General features: G+C 34.5%; 1 protein-coding gene and 1 long non-coding RNA gene across 2 annotated transcripts; one reads left to right on the top strand and one right to left on the bottom strand.

Moving 5' to 3' along the window:
• Positions 1–3891: 3891 nt before the first annotated feature.
• On the bottom strand, positions 3892–15034 carry lrrc57 (leucine rich repeat containing 57). Its single transcript, NM_001002627.1, is given in 6 exon segments — positions 3892–4326; positions 9258–9443; positions 10606–10874; positions 12638–12773; positions 12873–13004; positions 14854–15034. Coding segments are annotated over 5 exon segments (717 nt in total). The 5' UTR covers positions 12957–13004; positions 14854–15034; the 3' UTR covers positions 3892–4284.
• Positions 4536–5830, top strand: LOC147839941 (uncharacterized). The gene is made up of 2 exons (XR_015513113.1): positions 4536–5548; positions 5643–5830. It is a non-coding gene; the product is annotated as an uncharacterized LOC147839941 (long non-coding RNA).
• Positions 15035–17575: the final 2541 nt, after the last annotated feature.

Raw genomic sequence — 17575 nt, 5'->3', positions numbered from 1 at the left:
TTTTCCCTCTCCGCTGTCGCCACTGGCTCGCATGGTTCAGGATTGGTAGAGCTACGCATCGATGAATTTGCTCTTCAGTGTTTGAACTCTCAGTAATGATTAAATCACACTGAACTGAGCTAAACTGAACTGAACTGAACTTAAACACTAAAAACTGAACTACACTGTTCCAGTTACTATGACCATTTATGTGAAGCTGCTTTGACAAAATCTACATTGTAAAAGCGCTATACAAATAAAGCTGAATTGAATTGAATAATATAGAAGTAATCATTTAAAAATGTAAATATTTGCAGAGATAAAAATAAAGTGTTGCACATTGATACATTAAATACAGGGTATTTCCTACCCTGTTAATTCATTGTTGATAACTTTTGTGAGATCATTAACATGATCAGTGTCTTCACATGGATGAATATCATTAATATCATTAATTATTATTAGTTATTTGAGAAGTGTTTATCAAACTGGTAGCCCTCCACATTGATCGGTACCCAAGAAGTAGCTCTCAGTTTCACAAAGGTTGGTGACCCCTGCTGTAAACAAATAAACTAAACAATAGCATGCAAGTAAGGCTCAGTAAAAAGTGTAATTCCTGCACCCCACCGACCAACCACTAAGCATACAATAGTCACTTTAGAACAAAGCGTGTGAGAGAGTAAGACCAGCGATCCTTGCATGCATAAAATATTGCACATTATGACACGTTTTTCTTGCTACACAACTGAAAATGTGCTAGATATAATGCAGTTTTTTATTCAGTATTATAAAAAATTTCTTACTGGCGAATGACATGATCTATTGGGTCTTTGCAATGCTTTTAGCTGACAGGAGTGGCCCCCAGTGTGGTCTTCTGCTGCTGTAGCTCATCTGCCTCAAGGTTAGATGTGTTGTGTGCTCAGAGATGCTCTTCTGCAGACCTCGGTTGTAATGAGTGCTTATTTGAGTTACTGTTGCCTTTCTATCATCTGGAACCAGTCTGGCCATTCTCCTCTGACCTCTGGCATTAACAAGGCATCTGCATCCACAGAACTGCCGCTCACTGGATATTTTCTCTTTTTCTGACCATTCTCTGTAAACCCTAGAGATGGTTGTGTGTGAAAATCTCAGTAGATCAGCAGTTTCTGAAATACTCGGATAAGCTCGCCTGGCACCAACAACCACGTTTAAAGTCACTTAAATCCCCTTTCATCCTCATTCTGATGCTCGGTTTGAACTTCAGTAGATCGTCTTGATCATGTCTACATGCCTTAATGCAGTGGTTCTCAAAGTAGGGGTCAGGACCCCCCGAGGGGTCGCGAGGCAATGAAGGGGGGTCGCCTGGTGATTTCCAAAAATCTATTTATTTTTATTAAACCATAAGAATTAACATATTTTATACATAACTATACTGAAAATAAAAATAGTCGTTTATAGTTACTATATACTATATAGTTACAATAGTAGCTTATAGTTACTAGTTCTATTGGATTGCGACCCCTGGGGTAATTACATTATATTAAAGGCAGCAATAGCGTCAGATGCATTTTGATTTTATAACATCAGGTTATACTTTCTAGCACATTTAAAGCACTGACACAAATTTAATTGGTGTGTTTGCGTCATTGCATGCAAGGTTTCTGTATTTATAACCACCTCAGAGGATATTGGGGGTCGCGAGTCACTGCCATTGTTATTTTGGGGGTCGCGGGCTGAAAAGTTTGGGAACCCCTGCCTTAATGCATCGAGTTGCTGCCATGTGATTGGCTGATAAGAAATTTGCGTTAATGAGCCTAATAAAGTGGCCAGTGGGTGTATAGTGCATTTTTGATGGTTTAGTTTTAGGTCAAATACACTAAATGAAAATGAGAAATGATGCTTTGACAACAACCTTATAATCAATTGTTTGTTGTACTACCCCAAAACTATCATAAACCACAAATACTAACCTGTTTTTGGCTAGTTGTTAGTCTTGGCATGTCAATAATAACAAGTTTAAACACTGTAGGTTGATAGCTAGATGTATTTATTCATCCTGAGGGAAACATTCAGGTACAGTTTGCCTGATAATTGCATTATGTTACCATGATGTTAATGCAAATGTTTTGTTTAGCTGCTAAACGCTGTAGCATAAAAATAATTTAGGCGATGCAGTACATGAAAAAGCAGAGACGGGTATCGTACAAATGCTGAATTAGAGAGAAAGCCATTCATGACTGTTTGTTATTTGACTCATAACACTGACAGTGAAATAATAGCTAACACTTTACTTGAAGGGGTGTTCATAAGACTGTCGTGAAACTTTTATAATGTGTATGTATACTCGTGTGATATTGTGTTTATACAACAGTTTGACGGCATAATTGTGCATATAAAAACAAAATCAAACATGGAGAGTCTCAAAAACACTTTTGTATGAGGAACTACTTTCTTCCGCGTTGGATTCAAATCATAAGCTGACAGTTAAACAGCTGAGCAAGCATCTTTTAAACTTTAGATCTGTAGTGTCTGCTTTTTGCTGGCTGTATGTGGGCGGAGTAATATACACAAAGGGTAAAGAGGCTGTACGGGTGCTGATATTACTTAAATATATCACGACTATCAGCCAATCTGATTCAAGAACCAGACAGAACTGTTGTATGTATATATATATATATATATATATATATATATATATATATATATATATATATATATATATAGTAGTTAAATTATTTTGTTAACCTTTTATGTTATATGTGAAAGATATTTTAGATATTAGATGTATTTAACTCAGTCTTGTCTAGTCTTGTTTTCATTGAGATATTGTTTTAAAATGTTTTAAAATTTTATTTTTTAAATGGGATATACTCAATTCAACTAATATTTAACTCAATATTTAATTTATTCTGTCTAGTGTTTGTTATCCGTGCTGTTTTCCTTTTGCAATTTTTATTCCAAAATGGCCACCGCATGACACTAGAGGCATCTAGTGGCCGTTTTCTAAACAGCAAGAGAGTGTCACCTCTTGGTGATTTTATGCTCTTTGGTAGTATTTTATGGTCCAGGAACTAGGTATACTGTCCTTTACAAACAAAATGCCTCACACAGTGTTAACGTTACTGAAATAAATGAAAACGGAGCAACAGTACATTACCCTCACATACATGCAGGGGCTCATGTCTAATGCCACCAAAGCAACAATACAAAAAAGCATGCATGCGTTCACGTGCTTCCTGAACTGTGATTTGTTATCCGTACAGATCATAGATCAACCGTGATCCGTTACACCCCAACTGAGATTCATGTTTATGACAGATTTATGACAAGTGTGGGTAATGTCAAGTCATATCAGGTCATATCTGCATTTAAAATGTCACAAATGACGCTTAATGACAGTTGTTGTATGCATGCATATAATCTCAATCACACTGATTATAAAGAGTTAATGACAGTCTTATGAACCAAGTAAAATGTTACCAAATAATATCTTCAGATGTTTATAATAAACATATTTTAAATAACTTGCATATATATATAATCACTCGCAGAGAGAAGCACTTTTTTTAAACAGACGACCACGAGTGACATTCAAGTACGTTAACAGACAAACAAGATGACATGACATCTCGAGGAAAAACATATTCTTTCACTAAAATGTGTTTCTGAAAGAAAACCTGCATGCATAAAACCAAAAATGCCGCATCCAAATGTTGTTAAATGAAAAAAATTAAACATAAATATCCACCAGCATTCATTTGATGAACAATAGTCAAAAGTAAGACTCATATTCAGCCTCTGTTGTCATAAAAAAAACCCGGCTACTTGATAAATATCACAGTTAATGCTCTTTAACGGAAGTCTGAGATCGCATTTCAATCAAAAATACTGTTACACTTCAGATTCTGAGAAGTATGAGGTGAAAACCAAACATTAAAAAAGTCTGTTTAATTGTTATAAAGTCAAAAGCCATCAAATAAACGGATTAATAAACGCTTGGCAATGGCATACATTGTTAAACTCGCCACTCTGTGAAGACCAGACCTTCTTGACGTGATGTTATCATGTTCATTCTCCAGTGTGAATGTCCTGGTAAAGCTATATTTGGCTTTATAAAATCTTTGCAAATGATAGAGTGATGTACTGTGGGTGTGTACAGTAATTCATAGTGTTCTCTGTAACAGCACCTGAGTCTTTCTGTCGAGTTGTGAAGCAGGCCTGACCATTTTTTTCCCACCGTCTGGACGTTTATATGTGCAGTGGAAGCTGTAATCGCTCTACTGTAAAGCCCAGCACTGAGGACAGAAGCAGGAATCCGCCGACTGCTCACGCAAATTTCTTCTTGGTTGCAGTGAAACGCTCCATATACTGAGGAAAACGGAAAGAAAAGTGAGTTTTTATATGACTACGATTAAATAAAGTGGGAAATAAAATAGCTTTTGTGTGCACAGAATATACTGTGAATATATATATATATATATATATATATATATATATATATATATATATATATATATATATATATATATATATATATATATATATTCATAATCATTAAAATTACTACATTGGCATTAAAAGCAGTGTTTCCCAACCCTGTCCCTGGAGGCACAGCAACAGTACATATTTTAAATGCCTCCCTTATCTGACCCATCCAAACTTCAAGTTTTGAAGTCTCTTCTTATGTTCTGATGAGTTGATTTAGGTGTGTTTGATTAGGGAGAGGCTAAACATGTGAAATGTTGGTTTGCCTTCAGGAACAGAGTTGAAAAACACTGATTAAAAGAATCTAAGGGTGACCGTCTTTTTCTTCTACTGCTCCAAAACTCTGGAACTCACTCCCCTGTAATATTAGGCATGCATAATCTTTTAAATAATTTAAATATCAGCTATTTATAGAGGTTTAGACATAAATTAGCTGATTAAATGTGTGCATGGAATATATAGTCATTAAAAGCATTGTTTCCAACCCTGTTCCTGGAGGCACACCAACAAGTACATATTTTGGACGTCTCCCTTAACTGAACTATTAACTTTAGAGTCTCTTCCTATGTTCTGAAGAGTTGATTCAGGTGTGTTTGATTGGGAAGAGGCTGAAAATGTGTACTGTTGGTGTGCCTTGAGGAACAGGGTTGGGAAACACTGATTAAAAGAATCTATGGGTGACCGACTTTTTCTTGTATTGCTCCAAAACTCCCTTCTCATAAACTTACCCCCCTGTAATATTAGGCATGCACAATCTTTTAAAGAATTTAAAGTATCCCTGAAAAGTCACCATTTTTACACTACTTGTCAGGTGTGTATTTTTTATTGGTTTTATATTTACATTGTTTCTGATTTGTTTTATTTTTTACGTATTTAATTTTTATCCTCTGCATAACTGTTTTTCTGCTCTCTTTTTTATTTTTTAAATGTAAAGCACTTTGAGAATTACGTTTTAAAGGCACTATATGTAAACATAAAATATTATTATTATTTTAAGACTCTTAAATAGAAAAGGTTGACAATATTTTGAGAATGTGCATTAATAATTAAGTAATAATTAATAATGCTTCTGATGGAAATCTCAGCTCATAAACAAATATTATTTGTGTAAAATATTATTTCAACTTATTATTTAAGAAAATTGATTAATCAATTGATTAATTCTATTGATTAATCAACTTATTAGAAATAGTTTTAAGTCGGCCCCGGTAGCCTAGTGGTACTGCGCACTGACATTTAGCACCAGTGTGCTTGTGGCGACCCGGGTTCGATTCCCGTCTCGAGGTCCTTTGCCGATCCTTTCCCTCTCTCTGCTCCCAATGCTTTCCCGTCTGAATTCTCTACTGTCCTATCAAAATAAAGGTGAAAAACCCCTAAAAAATAATTATATAATTATATATAAACTCTCCATGTTTATTATAATTATATAAAAAAAAGAAATCTTTTTAATATGTTTTAACATTTGTTATTATTATACAATGCTCAAATATACCTACTTATAATTACGTTATATAGAAGTTATTATATAATTACTATTATTATTATTAATACACATTTTTCTGCAATTCAAACATTCTGCATTAATAAATACTTTTATTTGACAGGGATACATTAAATTGATTTAAAATTACAGTAAAAACATTTCTAAAGTAACAAAAGATTATATATATTTTTTAATTTATTCATCAGAGAATGCTCAACAAATATTTTTTTACCAGAATATTATGCGGTTTTGATAGAACTCAGAATCATTATTATTCATTTGGTAGGACAGTAATAATAATCACAAGATCTGAATATTGTGACAACTTTATCATCAGCTTTATAATCACAAAAATAATAATAATCAATTGTAAATTATAATAAAAAGACAACAATTCTCTCAAATAGTGAATATTTTGATCAAATAGATGTAGCCTCAGGGTGAGTTAAGCTGTGTGGGATTTGACTTTGTTTTATATATAAATACTTTTTTCAGCAAAGATCCAGTTTTGTTTCATATTAAAACAGTGGTATTCTCTATGTTGGAAAAGCATCTGCTATTCAAAGAGATTTAGACATAAATAGGAAAACATAAAACAAGCTGACTAAATGTGTGCATGGACTATAGTCTAAAAAACAAATAAAAAACATAGAAATATATTTTTCTCTTATGTTTTCTTACAAAAATCATAGTATTTAAGGGCTGTGATAAAAGCAACATATACATATATGATCATTTGAAAAATCTATATTATTAACAGATAATTGTTGATGGTTTTGGGGGAACAATGTTAATGGAAAATAACTGTTGCTTTATTTACAGTATGTATATCTGTAAATATATTTGATACCTGTCTGCCTATTATAGATAGTTATTTCCTTTAACACAGGCACAAACTCTTGTCAGTAGTTGGCTTTAGTCGTTGTGTTGAGGTTTTTTGGCTCAGATTCAGCTGATGTGAGAAACGACACCACTGGCTTTCATCACCTCTATTTTTCAACTCAGTGTGACACGACCTAAAAATCTATTAAAATGAAGGTTTCAAAAGGATGTTTTTTTTTCACAGTGTTACCACTGATAAACTATTTTTGGTGCCCCAAAGAAAATTTCAGCTAACAGTTCTTAAAAAGAACCATTTCAATGACATGTCTGGCTCTTGAAAAGCTATGTAATTGTAAAGACAAAAAGATATATAATTTTGTGATTATATGGAAGCTGTTTTTCAACTTAAACATAAACCTGTCTGGGGTACGTTTTTTGTAATTGGGTTTGATTTATTGTAAACCTTTATAATACTTAATAAATTATGTCATGGTTTCCGCTACATTCATTATTTTGTGGCGGGCCGCCACACCAAAATTCATCCCAACACGGCTACTGTACAGCTTCTCATTCAAAACATTCAGTCGTGTTTTTTTTAAATAGCGGGTTATAATTGCACCAAAACGTATTTAAAAGGTAAGTGAACTATAAGTGTAACTTTTCTGTAACCGTAGTATTCAATTAAATTCAATTCAGCTTTATTTGTATAGCGCTTTTACAATGTAGATTGTGTCAAAGCAGCTTCACATAAATGGTCATAGTAACTGAAACAGTGTAGTTCAGTTTTTAGTGTTTAAGTTCAGTTCAGTTCAGTTTAGCTCAGTTCAGTGTGATTTAATCATTACTGAGAGTTCAAACACTGAAGAGCAAATTCATCAATGCGTAGCTCTACCAATCCTGAACCATGCGAGCCAGTGGCGACAGCGGAGAGGGAAAAAAACTTCACCTGATGGGAGTGAAGAAAAAAAACCTTGAGAGAACCAGACTCAGTTCAGCACGACCATTTTAATTTCTCCGCTGGCCAAAAGTCTTGTGCAGAGCTTCAGTCGCCGTGGTGGAGGCTGGAAGATGGCCTCAGCGAAGACTCGTCTGTCCCTGGAGCGACTCGTCTGACGACCTGGAGTAGTGTGCTATTTGTTTAACCCTTAAAGGTTACGTTAGGTCTATGGCTCTGCATATAATAACTTTATCTTGCTGGAGTTTATGGCTGTTTCACTTCAGGGCGCATTAATGCCGCTGTGTAGGTCTATTGGAGACATTCACAAATATTCCTAGCAAATCCAATAAATGTTGGAGACATTCTTGTAACAAAAATGCACTTAATCGCACTTCAGCAGCGTTTATTTGAGAGCGCTCAAGAAAATGCACTTGAGCAGCGTATATTTGAGGGCGTTAGAAAAGTTTTGTGTATGAGCAGAGGAAATCGATGCGCAAGCAAAGAGATTTGCATGCTTGTATTACATAAATGCGATCTCGACTTGTAATACTGCGCTCACGACATTTGTCATTGAAATAACGCCATAGGTAGTTGGTAGATCTGTGTAATAAAGGCCTGCCGCCACAGCTGGAAAAAAAATCCTAGAGGAAACACTGTATGTTATTGTTATATGTGAAACATGTTTCCACTGCAGTGTAGTATTGTTTTTAAACTGGGTGGTAATATCGCAATAGCTGCGCCACCTCTACTGGAGTACCATGCAGTGGAAAAGTATCTTAAAGACCATTCTCCTCTGTAAAGAATCTTTTGTTGAGGTTTCATTGCCATTAATGTTCACATCAAATACATTTTTTGGTTTCGATGATGAATATTTTAGTCTTGAGATTACTAGTTTCGATTCATAATATATATTCGTTTGATATACTTAATTTGTCTCTTACTTCCACCAATATGGATTAACAATTCTGATGCCATCACTCTGCTCTTTAGCTTCTCATTATTGTCTTTATCTTCTCACCTCATAATTTTCTGTCCAAACTAATGCTACATAGAACCAGAAGCCCCACCCTCTACTCTAAATAGACGCTAAAGTTAAATAGTGCACTATACAGAGTATAGATGATTCAGTATTTCAGTGTAAATATGTCTTCTATTGATTATTGTTTCATAGAATAGTGTTTTTCACAAACCACTTCAGCACACAATGCATTTTCTTTTATATAAATGCACACTGTCTGCACTGGTCCATAAACATGACAACATGGATCAGAAAATATATAAAAGTGCACAGACCACAAAACCTATCTGACCCATTTAAATGCTACATTTTAAAGGATTATGAGGAGCTACAGTTAAACAGACTCAGCATAGATATTAGGCTGCACATTTTTAGCTCAATTGGTTTGGCAGATCGGTGATTTAGGCAAAAAAATATTGGTTATTTTAAAGAAGGCGGAGCTGCTCATCCTGTTTCAGTGGAAATTATGTCAACACTGGGTTATGTTGTGTGTTACAAGTTATTAGGGGACCTTTAAAGGTTCTTCATAGAACCATAAATGTCAATAAACTTACTTTATCGTATCCTTCCAGGTCACGCATCTTTTTGACCTCAAACAAGTTGCCCTCGACAGACAGCAGGGACACCTGGGAGTCTGTGAGGATGGAGAGGGGGATAGAGGAGAGCTCCAGACAGTTCTCCTCTAGCCGCAAGACTTTCAGTCTGGGTGTGCGAGACACCTCTTGAGTCACGCTTGAAATCTGAAACAGAATGAACACAGCACAAAATGATCACCCTGACACTGCACAAAAGGGTTTTTCACACTGCTCTTAATCCAGGGTTATAATCGTTCTAAACACCGCTTTTAACCCCGGTTAAAGACATGTTTCACACCTGTAATTTTAAAGTTTGTTTGTTGCTGCTGGATGCTTGGCAACAGACAGCCAATCAGAAACTGAGCAGTGAAGCTCATGTTATTTCAGTAACATGAAATGTAAACAGCAGTCAGAGAGAAAAGTAAGGAAATATTAAAAGAGGGAAAAGCATGTAAACAAAAAAGAGTGATCAGGAAATGGTGAGATGACAAATTTTTCAGCTTGTTTTTATTTATTTGTACTTCTGTATTTGTTTTCTTGTCCTGGCTTAAAACAACTAAAGAACTACATGACAACATTTTTATAACTCTTAAGATGATGTTGAAAAGCTATATAAAGAGGTTGCTTGTTGTTCGTCCAATCAGCGACAGTAATGCGCAAATATATGAATAAGAAGTTTAACCCTGGGTTTACGAATGTACAGTGTGAAATACATGTTAATCAATACCCAGGATTATTCATTAACCCCAGTTATTACACAGCTGTCTGGGATACTCAATTCTGATTGGTCAGTAATGACATTCCATGCTATGTTATTCACAAATAACAATTGCTAAATAACGCAGACTCATCCGGGAACTTTGAATTAACTTGACTTTAAGTGAGTATATTCACTTCCATATACTTGTAACCAAATATATAAATATATAAGCTTCATTGAAATGTTTTTTGGTTTCTGATATCTTGTGACAGAATAATGCGCAGGTTATTGTATACTCCATCAACTTCACTCAGCCAGTTTAATTTCTTTCAGGTTTGCGTTTAATTTAGGAATTGACTATTATAAACTATCATGGGTCAGAAAAATGTTTTGCGTTTAATTTTTACGTTTTGTGGCAACCATTCATGTAATAAGCTGGATAAAGTACATCCAGGATGGTTGTTGTCAGGTTTTATTCTGTGATAATAACCTCCTGGATGGACTTTATCTCTAGTGTACAGTACAAGCAGTTTAAAACAATTATCCAGGTTTAAGAATGACCCAGGGTTAACAATTTCAAGTGTGAAAAGCCCTAAAGTTTCCATAACACAATGAATGAAATCTCACCTGATTCTGATTGAGGTTGATTTCAATGGCTTGCAGTTCGGCCACCTCTGCAGGAACCACTCGGATCTGATTTTTGGAAAGATCCAGAACATCAAGCTGGCGAAGGGTGCCCAAGCCACTGGGAAACTCTTTAAACTGGTTGCCGGACAGGCTCAGTGTACGCAAGGACTTGAGTTGACCAATTGAAGAAGGAAGCTGTTTTAGCTGGTTTCCATTTAAAATAAGGGTTTCCAGCTTCTTGAGCTTGCCAATGTCATTTGGTAGACTGGCTGTATACATAAAAAAAAAAACATTAATAATGTGCACATGGTATTTTTATAATTTAATATAATTTAAACACTGTTGTATTTCCCAGACATGGGTTGCGACTGGAAGGGCATCCGCTGCGTAAAAACTTGCTGGATAAGTTGGCGGTTCATTCCGCTGTGGCGACCCCGGATTAATAAAGGGACAAAGCCGACAAGAAAATGAACGAATGAATGAATGAATAAACACTGTTGTAATCTTGTTTTGTTTTTTTTTGCAATTTTCTATTTTACCCCTAAAATATGTTTATACAGTTTGTAAAACTTTTAGCTATAATAGTTTTAGTTTAATTTTTATTTTAGTACAGTTAAATGAAAATGAGAAGAATTTTCCCAATATATATTAATAATTACACTCACTGGCCACTTTATTAGGTACACCTTACAAATACTGGGTTGGACCCCTTTTGCCTTCAGAACTGCTTTAATCCTTCGTGGCATAGATTCAACAAGGTACTGAAAATATTCCTCAATGATTTTGGTCCATATTGACATGCATCACGCAGTAGTCAACTCCCCCCCCCCCCCACACACACACCATTACACCACCAGCAGCAACCTGAACTATTGATACAAGGCAGGATGGATCCATGCTTTCATGTTGTTGATTTCAATTTCTGACCTTACCATCCGAATGTCGCAGCAGAAATCAAGACTCATAAGACCAGGCAACATTCTTCCAATCTTCTACTGTCCAATTTTGGTGAGTCTGTGCAAATTGTAGCCTCAGTTTCCTGTTCTTTGCTGACGTGGCACCCGGTGTGGTCTTCTGCTGCTGTAGCCCATCTACCTCAAGGTTGGACATGCTGTGCGTTTACAGAGTGCTTATTTGAGTTACTGTTGCCTTTCTATCGGATCAAACCAGTCTGGCCATTCTCCTCTGACCTCAGGCATCAACAAGGCATTTGCGCCCACAGAACTGCCGCTCATTGGATATTTTCTCTTTTCTGGACCATTCTCTGTAAACCCTAGGGATGGTTGTGCGTGAAAACCCCAGTATATCAGCAGTTTCTGAAATACAGAGACCTGCCCATCTGGCACCGACAACCATGCCATGTTCAAAGTCACTTAAATCACCTTTTTTCCCCATTCTGATGCTCGGTTTGAACTGCAGCTGTTTGTCTTGATCATGTCTACATGCCTAAATGCATTGAGTTGCTACCATGTGATTGGCTAATTAGAAATTTGTGTTAACACACAGTTAGACAGGTGTACCTAATAAAGTGGCCGGTGAGTGTTTATGAATACTTTAAAAGTTAACAAAAAAATAATTTAGCAATAAAACAGGTTACTCAGAAAATGTAACATTCTTCAGTTCAGCAGGGAATCACTTCTTGACAATGTAGTTTTAAATTTCATAATTATTTTAATTTTAGTTACTCTTATATTCTATTATTCTATTTTTATACCAATATATGAAATAACAATTAATTAAGATGAATGAGATATTAATATTTTCCTATAAAACGTAATAAAACTTGAAGAAAGCCATCAACTACCCAAAATGGGTAATTCAAAATAGTAAATATTCAGTAGACAATTAATAATTTCACATGGAGTTATTATATAAAAAAGAAAAAAAAAAAAAGAAAAACAAGTGTGGAAAATACTGCAATAAAACATGTTTTGACTGCAAACACTTCAAAATCAATTAATTAAAATAAAAGAGAAGAATGTTTGGTTTATGTTTGTTATGCTTCTGTTTAGCTATGCAAGTCAAGACTTACTCAGTTTATTGCAGCTTATGGTAAAACTCTTGAGATGCTGGAAGCTTCCTATGAACGCTGGAAGCTCCTCGATCTTGTTGTTGGACAGATCGACTGTCCGCAGGTTTGCTGTGAGCTTCTGCAGGTCCTCTGGGAACTACATAAACAAACATGAGTGAACTGTCTATAACCCACAAGGACGTTGCTGTTAAGTGCATCTGAGTGCTGAATCTGATTACCACAAGCCTACTAGTACCTCTGTCAAACCCTTTCCGGTCAGCTGAAAGACTCCAGTCTTCTGAGATGTTTCCAAATGAGCTTTGAGCGCACTGTTCCCCATTTACAGGACAAGGATGCTGCAGATCTGATGAATTTATTATTAGCAAATCTGAAGCAAAACAAACAATAAAAAAAATTGTAGATGGGTTAAAGATGGAAATGGGTTGAAAGAATAAAGTAATAAATCTGTAATGTAGTTTTAAGATCATAAATGTACTGTTCAAATTAATTTTATATATAAAAAAGACAGTCATATATTTTTACTATGAGTTTCTAGAAATGTTTAATAGCAAAATATTCATATAGGCCTATTCTATTTAAGAATTACAGTGTAACATGCAAAAACTGTCAAAAAAAAAATATATATATACATTTTTTTGTCTTTTTTTTAATCAAATGTTATTTAAAACATGACAGTAAACAATTGCAATGAATATCCTTTCTATGCAACTTAAAAGCACTTTAGTAAATTTACTTTGATGCCAGAATTGGAGACCTTAGGGGTATTGCACAAAAGTAGAATCAAGAAAGCCAGGATAACAGAAAAAGCACAGCTTGACTTAGCCTAATTGGGTCCTCCTGGCTTAGTCTGTTGCACGTTTGCTAATCTAGTTCGAGAACAAGCTGCAATGTCAAGCCTGGTGTTAATAGCCAGGATAAATGCACATTTTCGGCATTTGTTAACAGACCACATGATCAAACACAGGATCCATGATGTAAAAGTAGGTATAAAACTAGATCAATCTGAGAACTGCCATTACTTTCAATCAGAGAATAAACAAAAACATTTGATTTGAGACGTATAAACTATTGCAGATTCATTTAATTTATATAGTCTTTATCTATGGGATCATTTATCATTTTCTTTCTAATTGAGTCCATTTAATTAATTATATGATGTTTTATCATCAAAATAAATAAATAAACAAATAAATGTATATAAAGTTGAAGTCAGAATTATTAGCCCCCCTGTTTATTTTTTTCCCCAATTTCTGTTTAACAGAGAGAACTGATTTATTTGATCTTTGCCATGATAAAAGAAAATAATATTTAACTAGATATCACTAGGATTAATCTTAGCCTGGTTGTTAGCCTGCTCTGGAGTATAATTAAATCTCCCTAGTAACTTAGTTTAGTTTAATTTAGCCTGCTTTCATGCAACTGAGTAACGGCTAAATTCAGGCAGGATAGCCTCACAATCCCAGCCTAATCCCTTTTCTTACTTTTGTGCATTACCCCTCATGTCTTTATCTCAGTCCAGTTATTGTATTAAGATTCTCAAATGAATGATGACTTTGAAAAAACCATTGTTTTGAACTTTTACACATATTCAACTTCTTAATAAAAACAGCATCTAAACACCCCTTAAACCAGTAAATACAAACGTATTAACGTTAGATTCAAGTACAGACTCGAAACTATTTAGCAACTCTATCTATTAAGGTAAAGTTGTTTTTATATTCGCACATTCGGACTTTCTCATTAATAATATCATTTCGAAAAGTATTATTTGAAAATTCTAAAAAGTGAAATAATGATAGCAGCCAATGACTATCAAAGTACAACATTGTTCAGTCAAATAAATTGTGCCAATGTTGTTTTCAAGTCATTTAAATGCGATTCCAGACCCAACATTCAAACCAGTGTGGTAAACAACCGTTAAATGAACAAATGAGCCTATGTAAAAGCAACTACATAATAGTCTATGTCATATTTTCAGCGGATTTACCAGTAATAAATATGAAATAATGAAACCCGGATGGTAATACCGTAATCTCTCAGCAAAAACACGTTGCAAATGACAGCCTTTTACAGCAGAGATCAACAACTCTTCAGCACGAAGTCTAAATGGCAACGACGAGCTGACACGAATTTGTAACAGCTTGACTGAAAACAACAGTCGAAAGCTGTAAAATAATAGGTCTAATACAGCTTTATCACTTCAGAATCATACTTACCTTAGCCAGTTAGCTCGACTGGCTACCTTTAAGTCCACAGTTTGACAGGAAAAGTTCACACAATCCAGTTGGCTACAGAGCAATATAACCTCCACTCAACGTTTTAATAAAAGTATATAGCAAAACATGCAATATTATTGAATAGTGACCTAAGTTGATGATTATTAAACGTTGAGCTACGGAACTTTGTCCATCCCCAAGGAGGGCGTTTGTTTATGTGGATACAGTTGATTGAAGCGTCTCTGCGTTATTCTCCTCCTGTCCGCTAGCTGGCGCTGGACGGCAATAGATAACGCAATCACCGTTGCAGATTCTGTATGTCGCCACGTAGTGGCTCGGTCTTGAAATGACCCCAGCGTTATTAGGTTTACATACAGTTGAAGTCAGAATTCTTAGCCCCCCTGTTTATTTTTCCTCAATTTCTGTTTAACGAAGAGAAGATTTTTTTTTCAGCACATTTCTAAACATAATAGTTTTAATAACTCATTTTTAATAACTTATTTATTTTATCTTTGCCATGATGACAGTAAATAATATTTTACTAGATATTTTTCAAGACACATCTGTACAGCTTAAAGTGACATTTAAAGGCTTAACTAGGTTCATTAGCAGGTTAGGGTTATTAGGCGAGTTATTGTATAATGATAGTTTGTTCTGTAGACTATTAAAAAAATCGCTTAAAGGGGCTAATCATTTTAACCTTAAAAGGGCTTTTTAAATATTTAAAATGCTTTTATTCTAGCCAAAATAAAACAAATAAGACTTTCTCCTGAAGAAAAAATATTATCAGACATACTGTTAAAAATTTCTTGCTCAGAACATAATTTGGGAAATTTTTAAAAAAGAAATTCAATAAAAATTCGAAGGGGAGCTAATAATTTTCACTTTAACTATATATATATATATATATATATATATATATATATATATATATATATATATATATATATATATATATATATATATATATACTTAACGACATATACTAATATATACACTTCCAATCACATTTTCACATTAACATTAACCAGTGCATAAACATTTTAATGCATAACATTAAAAAAGAAAAAATGTTAGGGGGTTACACAATGAAATAAAAATAAATAAATACATTAAAAAAAACATTTTTAAAAGGAAAGAGCCATAGTTTTGTATAGTTCCTCTGTAGCCTTATTTTCTTTGCATACTTCTTTTAAAGATTCTAAATATGTTTTACATTTATAAAGCAATTAATCAAGGGTTTACTATTAGCTATTGTATTTACTTTTGTGTAGATAATATTTTCTTATAATCATAATAATATTTTTTAACATCAATGACATTCTTTTGGGGAAAACCATCTGCATAATCTAAAACCTTAATCAAATTTAAGGATGGTATGTCTGTATCTATATTGCTACTATACTGTCAGCTGAAAAGGTCCTGTGACAAGAGAAAAATAAATGTTGAATGGTTTCAGGTTCACACACACACACACACACACACACACACACACACACACACACACACACACACACACACACACACACATACACACACACATATATATATATATATATATATATATATATATATATATATATATATATATATATATATATATATATATATATATATATATATATATATATATATACATATTATATATATAAAGGCAGTTCATTCACATTTCACCCATTTACTTGTTTGTTGTGTTTTTTTTTTCTGTTGAACACAAATTAAGTAACCTGTAACCATTGACTTTCACTGCATTTGTTTCTTTTAAGTCAATAATGATTAAAGGTTCAACACTTTTCAAAATATTTTCCTTTGTGTTCAACAGAGAAAAGAAATTCATGATCATATGGAATCACATGACAGTGTGTAAAAGGTGAGTCATGTTCAGTTTTGCAATCAATTTAATAGTGCTTATTTGTTGGCTGCTAGTTCTCATTCTTTAGTAACTAGTACTTTTTGGCAAGAATTTGGATGTCATTAGTGTCAAGATGATTTGTTGTAGTAACAATAACTGTGTTGTTTATGATACCATGGTTACCATAGTGAATGTTTATATAAGGACTATGAAGTGCCAGCGACCACATTCATGTACTGACATAGATGCCAATGCTGCTATTCACTTGATTATATTGCCTATAGCTTTGTTCTTTTTGCTTGTGAGGGATTGGAACAATCTCCGAAAAAAGAAAAGCAATGGTTATTAGGTTGTCAATGTGCGGTATACACAAAAGAAACATCTTTAACCTATTTATATATAGTTTTATGCAAAAGTTTGTCCACCCCTGATAATTATCAGAATTGCAAGCCATATCCTGCTTCCCTTTCATTCATTCATTCATTTTCTTTTCGGCTTCTTCCCTTTATTAATCTGGGGTCACCATAGCAGAATGAACCGCCAACTTATCCAGCATATGTTTTATGCAGTGGATGCCCTTTTAGCTGCAACCCATCACCGGGAAACATCCACACACACTCATTCACACATATGCACTACGGACAATTTAGCTTATTCCATTCACCTGTAACGCATGTCTTTGGACTTGTGGGGAAAACCGGAGTACCCGGAGGAAACCCACGCGAACACGGAGAACATGCAAACTCCACACAGAAATGTCAACTGACCCAGACGAGGCTCGAACCAGCAACCTTCTTGCTGTGAGGTGATTGTGCTACCCACTGCGCCACCGTGCTACCCTTGCTGGCCTTTCAAATCATAAAAATTATT

The sequence above is a fragment of the Danio rerio genome, chromosome 17, assembly GCF_052040795.2.
Source record: "Danio rerio strain M-AB ecotype USA chromosome 17, GRCz13ab, whole genome shotgun sequence".
In the NCBI taxonomy this organism is placed as follows: domain Eukaryota; kingdom Metazoa; phylum Chordata; class Actinopteri; order Cypriniformes; family Danionidae; genus Danio; species Danio rerio.
This window is presented reverse-complemented; position numbering and strand designations above follow the sequence as displayed.